The sequence below is a fragment of the Pleurodeles waltl genome, chromosome 3_1 (genome assembly GCF_031143425.1).
Source record: "Pleurodeles waltl isolate 20211129_DDA chromosome 3_1, aPleWal1.hap1.20221129, whole genome shotgun sequence".
Lineage (NCBI taxonomy): Eukaryota > Metazoa > Chordata > Amphibia > Caudata > Salamandridae > Pleurodeles > Pleurodeles waltl.
The window spans coordinates 1,993,358,442-1,993,376,212 of record NC_090440.1 but is presented as its reverse complement, the minus strand read 5'-3'; the positions used below and the strand labels follow the sequence as shown (position 1 = coordinate 1,993,376,212).

At 40.4% G+C, this 17,771-nt stretch overlaps 1 protein-coding gene across 1 annotated transcript in view; it reads right to left on the bottom strand.

Annotated features, from left to right (window-relative positions):
• Window positions 1-499: 499 nt before the first annotated feature.
• The window catches only part of GDPD1 (glycerophosphodiester phosphodiesterase domain containing 1), a 243,155-nt gene continuing 225,883 nt past the window's right edge, over window positions 500-17,771 (bottom strand). The window contains exons 9-10 of the mRNA XM_069226416.1: window positions 14,163-14,214; window positions 500-3,021 (exon numbers count right to left, since the gene is read on the bottom strand). Coding sequence (XP_069082517.1) covers window positions 2,896-3,021; window positions 14,163-14,214 — 178 coding nt within the window. The 3' untranslated portion in view covers window positions 500-2,895. The remainder of the gene's footprint in view (window positions 3,022-14,162; window positions 14,215-17,771) is intronic.

The following is a 17,771-nucleotide window of genomic DNA, read 5'->3' as shown; positions in this document are numbered from 1 at the left end:
GATACAAGCCAAGCATATACACCATATAGTTAAAAGTCTGCTAGAATAGCTCTATTCTACTTAGCGCCAAAACAATCTTAGGTGATTCTGATAAAATAGCTAGCTACGTGGCAATAATTTACTACCGATACAGAACTCCAGTGTATTGACTATACTTAAGTGATTATTTCTACAGTACACACACAGAAATCTATACCCATAAACACAAGAGTACGGTATGAAGGAACACCCGTGCTGTGGAAGGAGACAAGCAGCTACAGCTAACAGTGGTTCTTGGTCAGCAGGCAATGTGGAAGCATGCTTTTGGAATGTGTGGAGGGTGCTAGCGTGTGCATTGCTGTGAATATGTAAAAAAAAAAGTTATTTGGCCTCCTTCATAAGGTGTCCACAAGCAAATCCTGCAGTAAACAGTGTAAGGGCAGGTCAAATTACAAGCATGCTTTGTTGTTATGACAATCAGTGGTGAAAGGTAATACAGAATAATACATGAACACAAAAATTCACAACAATATTTACATTTCTCTTCTCTGATATTTGAAAGGGGAACCATTTGACCCTTTATCAAATTATACACATCAAAGGGGAAGTCCCACCTAAAATAAACCGGTTCTCTCAGAGGAGATAAATACACCAGAAGCTGCTGGCAACCTTGGGACTACCACTATCTGGTAGTTTCCGTTAGGCATTGAAGATTTCTGCAATAGCCGACCGGCACCCCGTACGTTCTACACAAGGGAGAAAAGAGGTGAGGAGGGAAAATAAACAAAACACATGCCTAAAGCCAGTCATAGCAGAAGTCCTTCAGTGGTTACCTTTAGATGCTGCAGCGACTTTAATGCATTTCTACATCTGTGCTATTAGGAAGAAGATGCTTCTCGAGAAAGCGTACCTGAACCAGTGATACATGGCAGTATATGAACAATCATTGAACGTAACTTGAAAATTACATCATCTAGGCACTGATTTCAAAGTGAATTTTGTAATTTTAAAGAAAACTTTTGGAAGTTATCTAGGTTTGCACTGGCCACAAACAAGGTGGATAAAATTGTTTCCAGTACATATTTTGCATAGCGTATATAACATCAAAGTGACAACATGGTCAACTTTTGAAAATGCGATTTTGTGCTGGTCACAATATTCTGAGGAGGCTAGCCTGCACCCCTGCCAAAACAGATGATACTGGCATCAAGCAAGCAACCGAAGTAGGCATTTAGATGTATGACTGACTAGAGGACAGTGCCTGCAGTTGTCGTGGTAACCTGAATTTGGTAATTTTATTTACAGTTGTTATTGACCTGTTGGCTGCCGTTATTAAAACCAAAAGGTGTGATAATGGGATATCCTTCCTAGTTACACGGACTGATAACTGCCTCATTTCGTTTATTGTTAACCGTGAAAGCCACTAAGCTATTTATGGCATTTTAATTTCTAATAACGTGAAATAACTGACAGCTTTGGTAAGTGTGCTGTGTTTTTTTTTTTTTTACATTAAAATGTTCCGGGAATGGTTGCCATCTCAAAAAGGAAATCAAAAACCTGTAGCATCTGTATTTCAACTTTGAGCAATATTGTCCAAATAACATGAATAAGAAAGATATGCCACGCACATTTCTGGGATTAGAAAACCCAAACCGGGATTTTCTGGTTCATCACAGTACAAAAGAGAGCAATCTGGCAACTCAACATGCACATTAGAAAGTCCATTCCTTTGTGAAACTGAAAGAACAGACCGGTCACCACCATGCTTCATTGCAAAGATCTTGATCCAACATGGTCTGCTCCAGGACCGAAGAGCACACTACACTTGTATCAACAGGCTGACCATTTAGGGAAACACAACATGTTGAGCAATGAACGCCGTCCCCTCTATGGCTTGCATTCTTCTCCCCCGAGAAGATTCCTGCTCCCAGACCAGGGCACCTTTTGTCACTGAACGAGCTGAAGAGAACACTGCTACACATGTTGTACATTAAGTACATATTTACAAAATTCCATTTACATATTAGTGTACAGTACTATACAGGTGTACGGGTCACGTTGACTTCTTAAATCCAGGCTAGAGGGGGTACACAGCAGAGTTTGAGGAAATATGCCTACTTGAAATCTTGTTCACCAGGCTTCTGTGTAGGTCATGCTTGATGACAAAATCTCAGAAAGTGCTAAAGTCAGTGACCTCTAAATACACTTGTTAATAATCATGGGCACACATGCATACAACCCCAACTAGTGACAAGATTACCATTCTAAGTATCATTTAAAAATGACAAGTTTGAACTATGCTCAATAAGTATGTTACGCTATTGCCAATGCAAACTTTAAATTAAATAGTAAGATGACATACGTCTCATTACATACAAAAAGGGAGGGCAGATTTAAAGCTACTTAAAAAAACATTCATTAAAATGCCTGCGCTTTTATATCACAGTAGGCAAAGGGTTTCTTAATGTTATTCTTTTGTACTGGCCCTCAGCGTAGGTGTAGAATAAATTCTGGAGTTCAGTGTTGCTGTCCCTTCATGCAGACAAGTTAAGCTCAACCAGAAATGGCCATTCCAACACTGTTTCACTAGAAAAACGTACACAGCCCTAAAGGTCCACAAAATATCAGAAAATATTAGGGGTAGTAAAATACTGCGGATGAACAGGACAGTAATAGTTGTGTTTCAGAACAACACAACTATGATTATTTTTAAACGCAAACTAGACTGTAATAAGATACATATGATGCGCATATGTATGTTCGTATAATGCAAGATCGCAACATTGTGTTTCAGTCTTGTGTATGAGGTAAAAATCCTAGCTGAAGTCACCACTTAACGCAGCTGAATGGTTCCACGAATGAGATTAGGGAGTTGAAGTGATGAATCCCTTGTTGCTACTACACATCCACTGGTGTTCACTGTGGGGGATACTTTTCTAAAAACATTTTCAGCTTTGAAGGATAGTCTGTCATCACACCTGTTGCTCCAAGGTCAAATGCCCGTTTGTATTCATCCTCTTCATTGAGGACCCAGATGTAGACCTATGGAAGAAAGTGACAAAATGTCATTCCTTAAGTGATTGCATAACTCACTGGGTGGTCAACCAAATAAAATACAACCACGAACGCACAAAATATTTGGGACAAGTACATTTTAAATTTGACCAAAGTTGTGAATTATTTTCGTGTTGTTTATAAATCAAGTAAGAGATTAAAAAGTTGCTTACCTGACTGCTTATACTCCAAGATGCGGAATAATTTATGGATTCATATACCTTTTAAATTCCTTCACAGTCAGGCAGAAACCAAGGCCATTACCTCGTATCTGACGTTATTCAAAATCAGGCACAGCAAATCCTCTAAGGAGTGTGAGAATGCCATCACCCATCAAATGACTTCCCTGTAAAAGCGACACGTGTCCACGCAGACATGTTCTGAATCCAGACCCTGACAGATGTTCGGTCTGCTGACATCCAACACGCAGACATATTTTACGTGCTTGAGTAATTCAAGAAATTAGATCGAGAAAGATTGCTGTAAGGCAATGGAACCAAAGAACAACCGGGCAAGTACCTAGCCCCATGATCCATTTGCACACCCCATATATTTGGAATCTTGTGGCATAAAAATCCCTCCTCCTTGGCTACCACAGTGCATTTGATTTTACTTCAGGGTTCCTTGGCTCTGGGGCTTCTTTAGTGGAGAAGCGACCTTATCCTTCTATCACGACACTCCACTGTATGAAGTCCTTATATTCTATATTAGTATGTGGAATACTTAACCCGAGCGGTTTTGACAGTGAAAAATGAATGATACTCATCTGATGGCAGAAGGGACAGCTGCTAGGTGTCACAAATGAGCAACATTTCATTCAAATAATGAAGGTATGTTTGGGAAAACTAACACGTCAAATGTTGGGTTGATAAGGATATACAGCAGCCACTAAAGAGCCTTATCCTTCCTAAGTGAGTAAAATATAAAAATAAATCTGGGGTTAGCAGAGTCGGCAATGCAGTGCTTAATTTGTGCTTATTGTTACCGGTGCGTAGCACCAGCACTTATTTTTGAGGACCGGCGCTTATTTTCCTGCCCCAAGCATTTAGTGCGAGCAAAAGACACAAATGAGAAAGAAGGAGGAAGAGAACAACGAAAAAGCGTCACAAAGGGGAAAAGCAGAACGCTTCAAGCGTGAGCTGCAGGGGCAGGGAGTAGCTAAGGCACGAGATGGCTTCAGGGTTACCTACTTCGGTATTCTGTGTTCGCACATTTAACTGCAGCAGCTGCATGTTTAAGAGGAGGGCTTTGGGCACCGGCATGTTTTTAGTTACAAATTAAGCACGGTTGCAATGTACCCAATGTTCACATTTGATAATCTTTGAAAGTGCTAGTTATATTTAGATGAGATAGCTTACCTTTTCAAGCATATATTGTGATTGGTATTGTATTGTACAATGTATATAGTGCTTTTTACCCCAGATGGCCCCACAGAGCACACTGATTTACACCAGGTTGTAGTCTGGCCTAGGTAGGAGTGGTTAAGTGTGATGTGTAAGGATCAGAGATGCGCTTCAATCATTGAACTAAAGACAAGGCAACCTAATATGTGTGCTAGTAACCTGAGTTATCATGCACATGAGTATGGCATGTGTACAAGTTTAAAGTACTAAACATTGTTCAATATTACAATGAGGCATTAAATGAACACTGTTCCTTATGTACCAGTAATGCTGCAGTGAACGTGTAACTATGCATAAATATGGTGAAATGCAGTGAGGGCAACATGATTCCCATTGTAGTTCATAATCCTAATTCTCATATTACTAACCTCTGTGGGGTAACTTTGCACCTAGTTGTATTGTCGCGTGGGTTCTCATTATCCTAAATGAGACTACTGGATTTCTAGGTAGCAGGGTTGTTCCTGGTGTGGGGGACTAAGTCTTACCCACTTGGAAGGACCACTGTCACCTCAAATCCGATTTTGCTCCGGCTAACTAGCAGTGCATCATCTCTCCCAAGGGGAAGAGATGATTGGGCAGCCGAGTGCATGACATCTTTGGAACTTCTCAGGGAAGTCGTGGTCACTCAGATCCAAACCAGCTCTCTCATTTACAGTATGATCTCATATACAAATGACAAAGGCAGTTTGAGTTTTATAGATTGTTTTAATGAAACAACTGCATTTTAGATATTAAGGCGTGAGCCGCAATAACCAGAACCATACAACACAGTAGGATTGAAATAGTCACAAGGAGAGTGAAACATAAGAATAACGCTATCATGGTGTTTATAGATTCTATTCTCTCTCTCTCAGTTAGTTCTATTTCAAGCACAGCATGTTAAGCTTCTAACTTGCCTTTTAGATTCCCTGGGAAGCCATCAACCCTCATACCTGAGCAAAGGCCTGTGATCTGGTTCAGCATCTGCAACGAGGCAGTCAGCGTCTAGTTGTGGTTCCCTGGTCGGAATCTCCCTCTTGCTTGTATTAGGACAAGGAAGTGTTTTTATACCTAACATGTCAGTGTGATCACAAAATGTCCCTACGCAAGAATGCCAAAGACTAAACTCCTACCACGTCTATCGGCAATGTACCAGACTGTATCCTTGACTGAAGCACAGAGTGAACAAGAATGTGTTATTGAAAACTCCAGTGCTGAAGTAGGCTAAACAGTGTGATATAAAAAATAAAACAAGACCGTAGAACTGGCTATTTGAAAAATAACAGTACGAAGCTGAATAAAAAGCATTTAGAGCAAAGTGCACAGAGGCTCTATGCTGCGAGCAAAGGAATAAAATACATCCAGGGCAAAGTGCACAAAGGCCTAACGCCTGAAGCTAACGCGCAAAGGAAACATAAAACTGACCACACTACAGTATGGCATTAATCTCCTTCATAAAGCTATTAATACCTAGTTTTGTACTGCCATGCATGAGGATATAAACATAATTTACGTCCGATCCTGTGCTTAATAGCACACCATCGCTAGTTGTCTTTATAGGATCCGGCTTCACTCGCACCGCTGCTTCCTTGACTCAGACAGGCTTGGTTTCAACACTGGTGATTCAAGCAATAGAAGAATGGGGACAAGGGTAACAATCCTCCAATATTAGCCAATAATCTTTACATAACCATCAGTATGAAGTCACTGAAGAACACCTATTATACATATGAGATTCCTGAACCACCAGAGAGGTTTGACTTGACTTTGAAAAGTGAAGAGGAGGCACGTATGATGCAGCAACTAGAACTTGTTCTGTCAGTAAGGCATCATGTTCAAAGGACAATCCCTGTGCTCTTCGGCTCTCCCACATACCAAAAGTCCAGAATTCCTTTGGTGCCTGCAATCTGCTTTCAGAGGACCACTTTTATACACTACTCCATTGGCAGCACATCCAAGAAAGTTGGCTGGATGGAGACATTTCAGTCTACTCTCTGCACCCAATATCAAACATGGTCCAGAGAAGTAGGGCCCACTTTGACACAAACATCTTTGTGAAGGAACACAATAGCAGTCCAGAAAGAGACAGAATTGGAGAGTTTGCCATCGTGGAAAGGCCCCCAGATGTGTTGGTATATACCTAATTGGCTGTATTATCGCCAAATGGCAGGATGCACGGTTAACAGGTCTCAGAAAAGCATAATAAAATGTTACCAGACCTGCAGGTCTGGTGACTTGAATCATCAATGTGATCTAACTGTAATGTGCTTGATACGTAAACCGGTCTCAAATTATGTGATCCTAGGCAAATATTTTATTTCACCAAGCCGCTTTTTTCTTTATTATCACATATGAGCAAATCTTTAAATACATACATTCAGCATATCTTCTGTACAAACATCTCTTGCTCAATGTAAAAGACTAACATTTTGCTCCATGTATAGTAAGTATCTAGCCCACATATAGGGTACACATGACTTCTGACTTGCCTCTTAATTTACAAATAGCATTGTCATCAGGACAGGGACAGAAATGATTCTCAGTTCATGTTTAAAATCTCTCACTTATAATAAATGTATATAACTACAGTATGATGTGGTAGCACACCGCCATTTAAGGACAGGCCGTTTCCCATTGAATAGCCAGAAACCTTCCCACTGAGATGCAGCTTTAGTGATAACACTATATAGCATACAAATGATAATGTGTGGAAATAGGGTTTCAGCAAATATTTATCATTTGCACATCACCAAATAAAGTGTTCCAATTTGTTTAGATCCTATTAAAATCTCCGCTTCCATCACAATTCTGAATTGCAAAAATTGCGCTTTCCTAACTGATGATATATTTTGAAACATTTGTACAGTTCATTTAAAAGCTGTTAAAATGTTGTACGTTAGAAAGAAAACTGACAATTCACACTCTTTCTACCCCTGAATCATTGTCAGACAGTTCACTTTATAAAACCTCTCACTTTGCAGTCAGAGAAAGAAAAGTAAACACCAATGTCCAGGATGAAATAAGAAGCAATTGGCAAGAAGATATATGACCTTTATCTTTGAAGGTAAACAAAACATGTCAAGTTAAAAACAAGATTTAAAGGCACCTTTATTGCTCATCTCTGTCTGAATGAACACAAAACATGTTCTTTACCAGCTGGAGCTCTGTCACCAGAATGGGTCACTAGGCCCTAAAGGTAACTCGATCTGATAAAATCTGACTCACTATAGTGAGTGGAGAGTTAGAATTTCTCGAGGCCTGGTTAATGTTTATCCCCTGCAGTGAACAAGGGGATAATCTTTTAACCTCAACAGCATTTAGTCATTGTCCTAAACTACTCCTAGGACCTGGGCTACAAGCAGGATCTTTTATTAGCAGAGAGGAATGGGTGTAGCTCATAAATATCCAGTATTTTCCACTGCCTAACTTTATTATTGGTAGGAATTATTCATAGAAGTGGCCCTGCGGCTCCTAGAGTGTGTGACAGGTCCTCCCCCCTTACTTGCACTTAAGCATATGGTTTGATGTCCTCATGTGGAGTATTATGCTGAGAAATCATAGTGCAATTTTCAGCAAGGTGAAATGGATGTACTGACAACTAATATACATAATTTTTAGAAAACTGGCAGTGGAATCCTCTATAGGTTGGTCTGGTCAGAATGTCCTACTTCACTTTCTGAGTTTACTAATTAAGTACTGTTGATTGAACACAGATTACCAGAGAGACAAAAGTAAAGACAAAGTTCATAGAAAGCTTTTCTAATTCTTCCAAATTGTATTGGACTGATCAAGCAGGGTTTCAGTGGACCAGTTACCTTAAGAACAACCTCTACAAATACGGGCATTTAGGGGTTCTTTTAACAGAAAAAAAACCATTTTGAAATGCTAGCCTATGTCTGTTGTTGGGATACTGGACATCGATTCAAGGTTGTGTTAAAAAGCCACAGAAGAATGTAGGAAGAATCTAATTGTCTCACAAAAAACAGTAGGAAAGAGGAGTGTGTGGTCTTCTTTATTTTGGCTCTTCAATGAATAACACTGATAGTCGTTTGATCCTTCTAACAATTGCTATGCGAAGAAAAGTAGGAAAATGTGTTATTACAGCTGCATTGATGGATAGAAGGCCATGTGGAATGTTCATTGAAAATAACTGGGACACAAAGAATAGGAAGACTCCTGAAGTGATTCAAACTGTTTCTGACCCACCATCAACTTCAGGTCTGGTAGGGAAGGCCTTGTTTACATTCCAAGTCTTATTTGGAGATCATAGTGAAGTGTTATCTTTTGACATTGTCACCTTTCCCTAATTATGTTGCATTTTTAAAGAGTTTTTGTCATTATCATCATTTCTTCTTACCTATTGGCAAGTTAAAGGTTCCCAGTTTAACAGAGGCTAATGTTTCTTCAGTGCCCCTGCTGCATTATGTTTTTCTGAAGTTTTTGCTAAGCTTAAAGTCTGTCCTTTTTCCTCTAACATGGATAATGATTGGAACAGCAGACCATGTTCAACTGGTATGGTGCAAAGAAAGATCTTCAGCCTTGTATTTATCATAGAGGGTTAAATGAGATTGCAATCAAGTATGGACATCTTTTGCCCCTTATAAACAATATCGTGAAGTGATTACATAGGTCATAAGCCTTTACTAAACTTGATTTATGAGGTGCTTACAATCTGTTGCATATAAAGTAAGGTGATGAGTGAAAGACTACTGTTTGCACTCCATGTCAGCATAATGTACATTGTGTAACACCATTTGGGATGTGCAATGCTCCAGCCACTTTTCCACACATTTTTGTGGATTCAACTGAAGGCTTGAGAATTATATTCAAAAGGACTGTCAAAACAGAGATTAAGTGGAACTGTTTACCTCCTGCACCCACCAGCTCAACCTTAGATAATATCACAACCCTACAATTGATTTTGGAGAAATACAAGGTGTCATGTAACAAGTCGGTTTATGCCGCATATATTGATTTTTCTACAACTTTCTACCGCCTAGACAGACCCACTTTGTGGCGGAAGTTTAGAAATCTAAAAATCCTCAACTATCTGCTAACTCTTATAATTGCACTTTACTCCTTCAACTGATACCACATAGTACTTGGGGGCCACTGTGGGTTATAATCTAAAATATGGGTGTTTAAAAAGATATATATATATATATATATATATATATATATATATGGCAATTATCTATTCAAGCCAACTATGAAAAACTAAAGAAAGGCCCCACAAAGGAAATTATGAGGGAATTCCATGAAAAGTAGAATAGCTGGCATGAAAGGGGCCTCTCAGAAGACAAATAACTGATGTACATGAAAAAGAGGTATCCAACGACACCAACAATATAAGTGCTACCACAAAATATATAGGAGCATGAATAATTCCCCGGGACATCCAATAGTAAGCTCTTGTGACTCTTTATTGGAGAATACATCAAGGTTTCTAGACATTTTTATATTTCCATATGTGGTGGCACTTCCATCCTATATCAGAGACTGCATGGATTTTTTAAACGAATTAATGGCACACCATGGAAACAAAAATACATAATGGCAACAGTGGATGCTGTGTCACTGTATACCTGAAAAATGAGGATGGTCTGAAATCCTGTGCATATATCCTACGCAGCAGATCCTTGAGTCTTTTGGAGCACACACAGATACTGCTAGAAATGATGGAGTTTTGTCTCACCAATATCGCCTTCATCCTTGATGGCGAATATTATATTCAAAATGAAAGGGCCAGCCATGGGAACATCTTTTGCTCCTACCAATGCTAACCTCACTATGGGCTACTGGGAAGCGGAATGTGAATGGACAGAAGAAAATGCTGAGGTCCTCAATAAAGTAATCCTATGGGTTCGCTTTATAGACGATCTATTCATAATTTGGGAAGGTGAGCAGGATGAATTGGAGGAGTTCCTAAACTAACTAAAAATCCATTGGGATTACAATTTACATTTGCGACAAACAAGGAGAAAATAACTTTTCTGGATATTGAGGTTTATATTGACCATAAGACTATACCGCAAACCCACTAGTTGTAACAGTATTTTGTTTGCCAATAGCTCACATCCCAAAGCACTAAAGTGGAGTGTGCCATACAGAGAATGTTTAAGAGCTAGAAGAAATTGTTCTGAACTGAGTGACTTTAAAATACAGGCTGCAGAGATGTTTCCGAGATTTGTGAAAAGAGGGTACCCGGTATCTGTATGGGACAATGCCATGAAAAGAGCCATGGGAAAGAAAAGAGAGGATTTATTAGTCTTAAAAAAATATAAGATAAAGAAAAAGTGATTAGGATCACACTATCAGATATATTATGGATGACAATCGTTCAGACAAGGAAATTAAAACAGCTCTCAGAAAGAACTGGAGAATTATAAGGCAAGATGAAGAGTTAAAAGATTGGGAAACGGAAGATCCATTACCTACAGAGAAACACCATCCCTGAACGATTTGCTAGTCAAAAGCTATCTACTGATACAAGGAATTGGAAGAAAAAATTGGCTTCAGTTGGTAGGTTGTTTTAAATGTACTAAATGCAAAGCATGCCGGTATGATAAGAACATGACAGATTTCAACTGCCATGATGGGTCCACAAGGAACATAAGAGGACGGATTTCATGCGAAACCACATTTGTAGTTTATTGCCTAGAATATGGTTGTGGCAAAAGATACATAGGTAGTACTGTAAACAAACTGAAATGACGTATCTCACAACATTTTAGAGCAATAATTAACAAAGACTTTTCCTATGTTATTGCTAAACATATTTGGGAACAACACGTTGGGGAATACAGAGAAGTATGTTATTATGGCATCCATCATGTATAGACTAATATAAGAGGGGGAAATCAGGAACCGACCCTTAGGAGAGCAGTCTCTAGATTGAATATGATGATAGAAACAGAGATACCTTAGGGTCTAAATACAGATGCTGAGCTTTTGTACATTTATAAATGAATTATGGAACTGGATGGGTTACCATGGATGTCATGCATGCTTCATTTGCAGGGCAGTCAAATTGTAAAACAAAGTAGAATAAGTGCTGTCCTTCAACCTTTTATTGCCATTATTTTCTTTATTTATGCTATCTATCATTTATACTTTCTTATCAATTCTCATTGCCAATATAAGGTCTCACATAAGGGTCAAATGGTCATGAATGTGCTTGCTATTAGGAGATGTGTTGCTTATGGGGATGAGAATATACTTTTGATACTTTTGTAAAATCAGTACTTTACCAGGATTGCAATTGTAGAATGAAGTAGAATAACTGCTGTACTCTTAATTCATGCTGTTTATCTCGTTTTGATGAATTATATCATGGTATTTCACCGTTAGTGAGCAAACATTTCAAGCAAGTCATTGATGATCTGAGTGATCATTGTATGAATTCAAGGTCTTTCTTATCTTTTCATGAAAGAGGTGTGGTTCGGCCAGAAAAGATCATACAAGGTTAAAAAGTAATACTAGTTATTTCACGCAATTTGTGTGTATATACCTTTATGAAAAGGTGTGGGCGAAAAGGAGGATGTTCCTTTAAATTTATGTTTTGCACTGCACTATAGGATGGTCTCCTAGGGATTTACAGAGATGTTTGGATTGTCTGCAGAGGTTTGCTGATACCATTATCTAAAGATTAATATCAATAATAGTAAAGTGATTATCTTCTACCATTTTATATGAATATGTTGCCATTAAATATTACTAAAGGAGCATGGTTGGGCGTAGCTTCGGAGTATATATTTATAAACTCTGCTGGGACTCCACATAAACTTTAGAGCATGTTCTTTTTGTGCGCCCACACATTAATCGTTGTCACCAATTGAAAACACTGTTCTAGACACATGGAGTTCGCACAACGAAGAAGCTTTGCAACTTTTATTTAATCCAGTAAATGAAATTATGTGTTTTAAATGTTTTACCTTTTTTAAATGTTTTAGATAGGTATTGATTAAACAATTCATATTCATTGTAAAGTAGATCTCATTGTAGATCTGTAGCTTAGAAATAAATTGAATTCTGTATCCACAAGTGTTTGCACTCTATCAAGTGGAATAGACGCTGAGGTAGTGGGGGCTTGTTACTTTCCTAAGTCTATCAACACAAAGTGCTGCTGCATTTGAGAATACATCTGCTGGCTTTCCTTATGTTATCATACACCGCCTCTGAAGCTCAGCAGTGTTTCCATACCTTTCAGGCAACACTTTACAACATTGCATGCATTCCGAGCAACACTGCTCATGCTGAAAAAGACTGAAGTAAGCCACATTAGATCAAGCACAATTTTTCAAAAAAGTCAAGAAGACTGGCCATCCCTATCTTGTTGGTTGATACCTAAATGAGCCAAGCATTTATCAATAATGTTACAGATATTTCTGACTAAATAAATATCCTCCAGATCCACGCCTGAGGCTGTGCTATCTGCATATATATCCTTCGGAGGATAATGTGTTTATTGTACGCTCAAGAAACGTATGCATGTTGCTTAATGTCAGCTGACTTAAAGTTACTATATATGCAAAATCGCGGAATTATATAAGGAAAGTTTAGAGGGAACACAAAGTCCTGTTATTTATTGGAGATCCAAAGATACATATTTAACACCAATGAAGCCCCAATGCCTGCACCACTCAGAAGAAGAGTAAATTCCAAAAAATTACACGTCAACTGTGTATTTGAATGTTGTTAATTTGAACAGCTGATGTGTGCTTCACAACAATGTCATCCCACAGATATACCCTTGTCAGTGCCAAATACTGACATCAACATGCAATTTCTAGATGCCTGCAGCTCAAAAGATGTTGACAAATGTGGGTGCCAGATTAGCGAGCAAAGTACTTTGGTGTGAGCATTATTTATTTATTTGTTTATTTTACTTTTCATGAGATCAGTGATGCCCCACTGAGGTCAGAGTGTCTTTGGGAATAAATCATAAATGGCCTTGAATTAGACACATTCTGACGTGGTATTACAGAAGCCACATCAGACTCAGAACATTGATGTTTTTGATCCTTCTTTTGTCATTTATTAGGCCATAGCACTCACTTGCAAATCAATGATAAAATTAATATAAGTTTAGACATCAACAAGAGCTAATCAATATCAATGCTCAATAATGACGATTAAATAACTATATGTACATCAATTGCATGGTTACTTCTGCTCCGAATGTCTCTTCCCTGTTACATTCAATATCTAACATGGAAAGCAGCTCTTCTGGGCTTACACTGGAAATCGTGACTCTGCAGATCCAGCACTGCTTTGACTGACTACTATACTGACAGCCAACTCTGAGGCACCGATAAGCATACCTACATTGAGCCTCCTGTAATATAGAAATTAAGGAGGCACCTGGGGGCAGAGATGTCTCCCAATTCGCCTCCTCAGGTAAAGATCTTACACTTGCTACTTGTGAAACCAGGGCAGGAGCCTCATCAGCACTTGGAAGAGGTGCCTCAAAGTGCCTGAGAGTTTCTCCAGAACAAACGGGAACAGAAAATCTCAGTGGTGCTCTGTTTGTATATACAATCTAGGAATAACAGAGAGGCTGGAATGAGGAGGTCTGAAAAAAAAAAAGCACTCACTATTCTATTCCTTTTTAGCTGATTAAGTTAGTCTTTCCCCTCTACCTGTCCAAATATATATCACTCTCCTGAAAGTTTTTCAAGGAAAGAGCATGGGCCAATGCAGTTATCATTTCTGATATAGTTATTTATTAAATAATTCACACCATACCTGTATACCTCTTGCAGTCAGGTGATCAAACAAAGCTCTCCTCATAAGCAATCTGAAAAGAGTAAGAACAGAACAAATCACTCACAAAGGATTCTTAGAGAGGCCTTGTTTCAAGAAAATAAGCAAAATGTTACTTACCAGATAACTCTAGTATTCCCAACATAAAATCATCTATTCATTGCTTCTGAAACACCAACTCCTAAGCAACAGCTGTGGCTAGTCGACAATGTTTGCCTGTTTTGAGTCCCTGCCCCACCCACATTCACCACTGCCCCTCCTATTGTATTTCTGGATGCTGCGTACATGATTCAATGAAAATCAAAATAAAAATAATTTCTGGTGACAAAGGACCAGCCAACAAGATAGAATTTAGCAGCTGCTAATTTGAAAATCTCAAAGGCCTGCCTTGAAGAAATGTAATAATTAACATCAAAAAGCTAAATAAATCTAGGGAATAAAAGGAGTAGACTTATTATTAGCATACAAACAATGGAATAAAAGATCCACTATCAGCCCTTGTCTGCAACAAGCAGCAAATACCAAACAATATAGCAAATAACTTACAGTAGTCTGAAAGCTGAGGGTAGAGCTGGTTGAGTCCCAAGGCAGACCAGAAATGGTAACCGATTTAGGTGACTGAAAGCGTAGAGGACAGCGCTTTGTAGGGCCTCCCTCACACATGGTGGGCAGCAGAAATCTGAGCTATGGTGGCCTCTAGTGGGAGTAGGAGAGCTGGCACTTCCGCCTCACCATACTGGCTGAAGTTCAGGTTCCTTCAAATGAAGTGGATGTGCCACTAAACAAACATTGTTGTTCAGACCTATGCCCATTTTAACATTATTTACTGATATTTAGGATTACCAGGGAATCCTAGACTGACAATGAAATATTCAAGCATGGGAATATATGAACCATCGAAGGCTAGAGAAAATAATGATTTGATACAGCTTAGACACAAGGCATATAAGTGAAGTAGATGATAAAAAAATGAAGCTTTAGTCAAACTTTGTAATCATTTTCCTAACACAATGGCAAATATATCTCTCTTTTTGTCTCAATCACCTCTCCCCTTTACACACTGATGCAACAGGTGTTCCAGTATTACGTTAACAATGCCACATACACTCAGTCTGTGTGGCGGACTGCCCTTTTGATACATAAAGCGTTCTTCTGCTCCCAGATCAGGTCCAAAGGAGATACAGAAGAAGACAAGGAGAAGAAGAACGAGGAGTTGGAAAATGAGAAGGAGAACAAGGAATAGGAAAAGGAGAACAAACAGGAGAAGAAAGAAGATGGAAAAGGAGAGGGAAAAGGAGAAAAAAGGGAGAGGGAGATGAAGGAGGAAAAGAAAAATAATAATGTTGATGAATGCAGGAAATTGGCTCTGAATATACTATCTCAAAGTGAGAGATAGTGTGCAAAGAGTCCAAGGGTTCCCCTTAGAGGTTGATAGTGGCAAAATTAGATAATACTTATGCTCTATTTTGTGGTAGTGTGGTTGAGTAGTAGGCTTATCAGAGGGTAGTGTTAAGCATTTGCTGTACACCCCCAGGCAATAAATGAGGAACACACTCTCAAAGACTTAACTCAAGTCCAATGGGATTTATATAGAAAAATATATTTTCTTACTTTATTTTAGAACCACAAGATTCAAGATTTGAGGTAAGTACATAAAATGCAAGGTACTTCACACAGGTAAGTATAGAACTTTGATTTAAAACAGTAGTACACACAGTTTAGGTTAAAATGGCAATAAGCTATTTTAAAAGTGGACACTGTGCAAAAATCAACAGTTCCTGGGGGAGGTAAGTTTGGTTAAGTTTCTTAGGTAAGTAAAGCACTTACACAGTCAGTCTCCTGGGCATAGGCAGCCCACCGTTGGAGGTTCAAGGCAACCCTAAAGCCACATCACCAGCAACAAAGGGCCGGTCAGGTGCAGAGGTCAAAGGAGGGCCAAAAACACATAGGCGCCCATGAAGAACACAGGTGCTCCAGTCCTAGTCTCCTTACAGGTAAGTACCTGTGTCCTCGGGGAGCAGACCAGGGTTTTTTTTGTAGAGCACTGGGGGGATGGGGGAGAGACAAGCCCACAAAACACACCCTCAGAGGCATAGGGCGGCCGGGTGCAATAGGCAAAGTAGGCGTCGGGTTTGCTATTGAAAGCAATGGAGGGACCCGGGGGTCACTTAGGCGATGCAGGCAGGGCACAGGGAGGCTTCTCGGGCCAGCCACCGACTGGGCTAAGATGAGGGCTGCCTGCTGGTCACTCCTGCACTGGTAGGTGGTTCCTCTCGGTCCCGGGGCTGCGGGTGCAGTGCTTGGTTCAGTTGTCGGGTTCCTTCCTACCAAGCAGTCGCGGTCAGGGGGATCCTCTCTGCAGGCATCACTGTGAGAGTGCAGGGGGGTCGACTCAGGGGGTCCACGTTGTTGTAGTCACCTGGGGGTCCTCTCTGCAGTGTTGGTTCTCCTGAACTCAAGCCGGGGGCGTCGGGTGCAGAGTGTGAAGTCTCACACTTCCGGCGGGAAGTGAGAGTTCTTTGAAAGTTGTTGCAGTTTTTGAACAGTGCTGCTGTTCTGTGGAGTTTCTTGGTCCTTCAGGTTCAGGGCAGTCCTCCGAGTCCTCAGAGGTCGCTGGCCCCCGTTGGATGCGTCGCTGTGCAGGTTCTTTGACCCTGGAGACAGGCCGGTAGGGCTGGGGCCAAGTCAGCTGGTGTCTCCGTCATCTCTGCTGGGCTTTCAGGTCAGCAGTCCTTTTTTCAGGTTGCAGGAATCTGATTTCCTGGGTTCAGAGTCGTCCCTAAATACTAAATTTAGGGGGGTGTTTAGGTCAGGGGGGCAGTAGCCAATGGCTCCAAGGAACAACTGATCTCCAACCTCGCCCAAGCTACACCACCCATTACCAACGACCCCAACGCCGCCGCCCTCAACCTCACACGATGGCTCAATGTATGAGCTAACTCCCTTGCCCCACTCAAAAAACCCAACAACACCCGCATCAACAAGACAGCTCCCTGGTTCACCGCAGAACTCCAAACGATAATGCCGGAAAATTGAGAAAGCCTGGCGCCAAGAACCATCAGTGAGCAACTTCTCCACCCTCAAATCAGCCATGCACAAACACCACAAACTCATCCGGACCACCAAACGATCCTTCTACAAAGAACACAGACAACACACACAACAGCAAGGAACTTTTCACCATCATCAAAGAAAACACCAAACCCAAATCCTGCGCCATCGACCCTCTGCACTCTCAAGACCTCTGCAACTCCCTCTCCAGCTACTTCCACAGCAAGATCGCAGACATACATGAAAGCTTCATATCGTCGCCACCCACCATCACCAACGCAGCCAACCCCACAGCACCCTGATGCACCAACGTGCTGAACACCTGGACCCCCACCAATGATGAAGAAACCAGCAAAACCATGAGCTCCATCCACTCAGGCTCCCCAACAGACCCCTGCCCTCACCACTTCTTCAACGAGTCCAGCCAAATTATCACTCCCCAGCTCCGGGCCGTCATCAACAGTTCTTTCGAGACCACAACCTTCCCAGATATTTGGAAACACATCGAAGTCAACACCCTGCCAAAAAAACCAAAGCAGA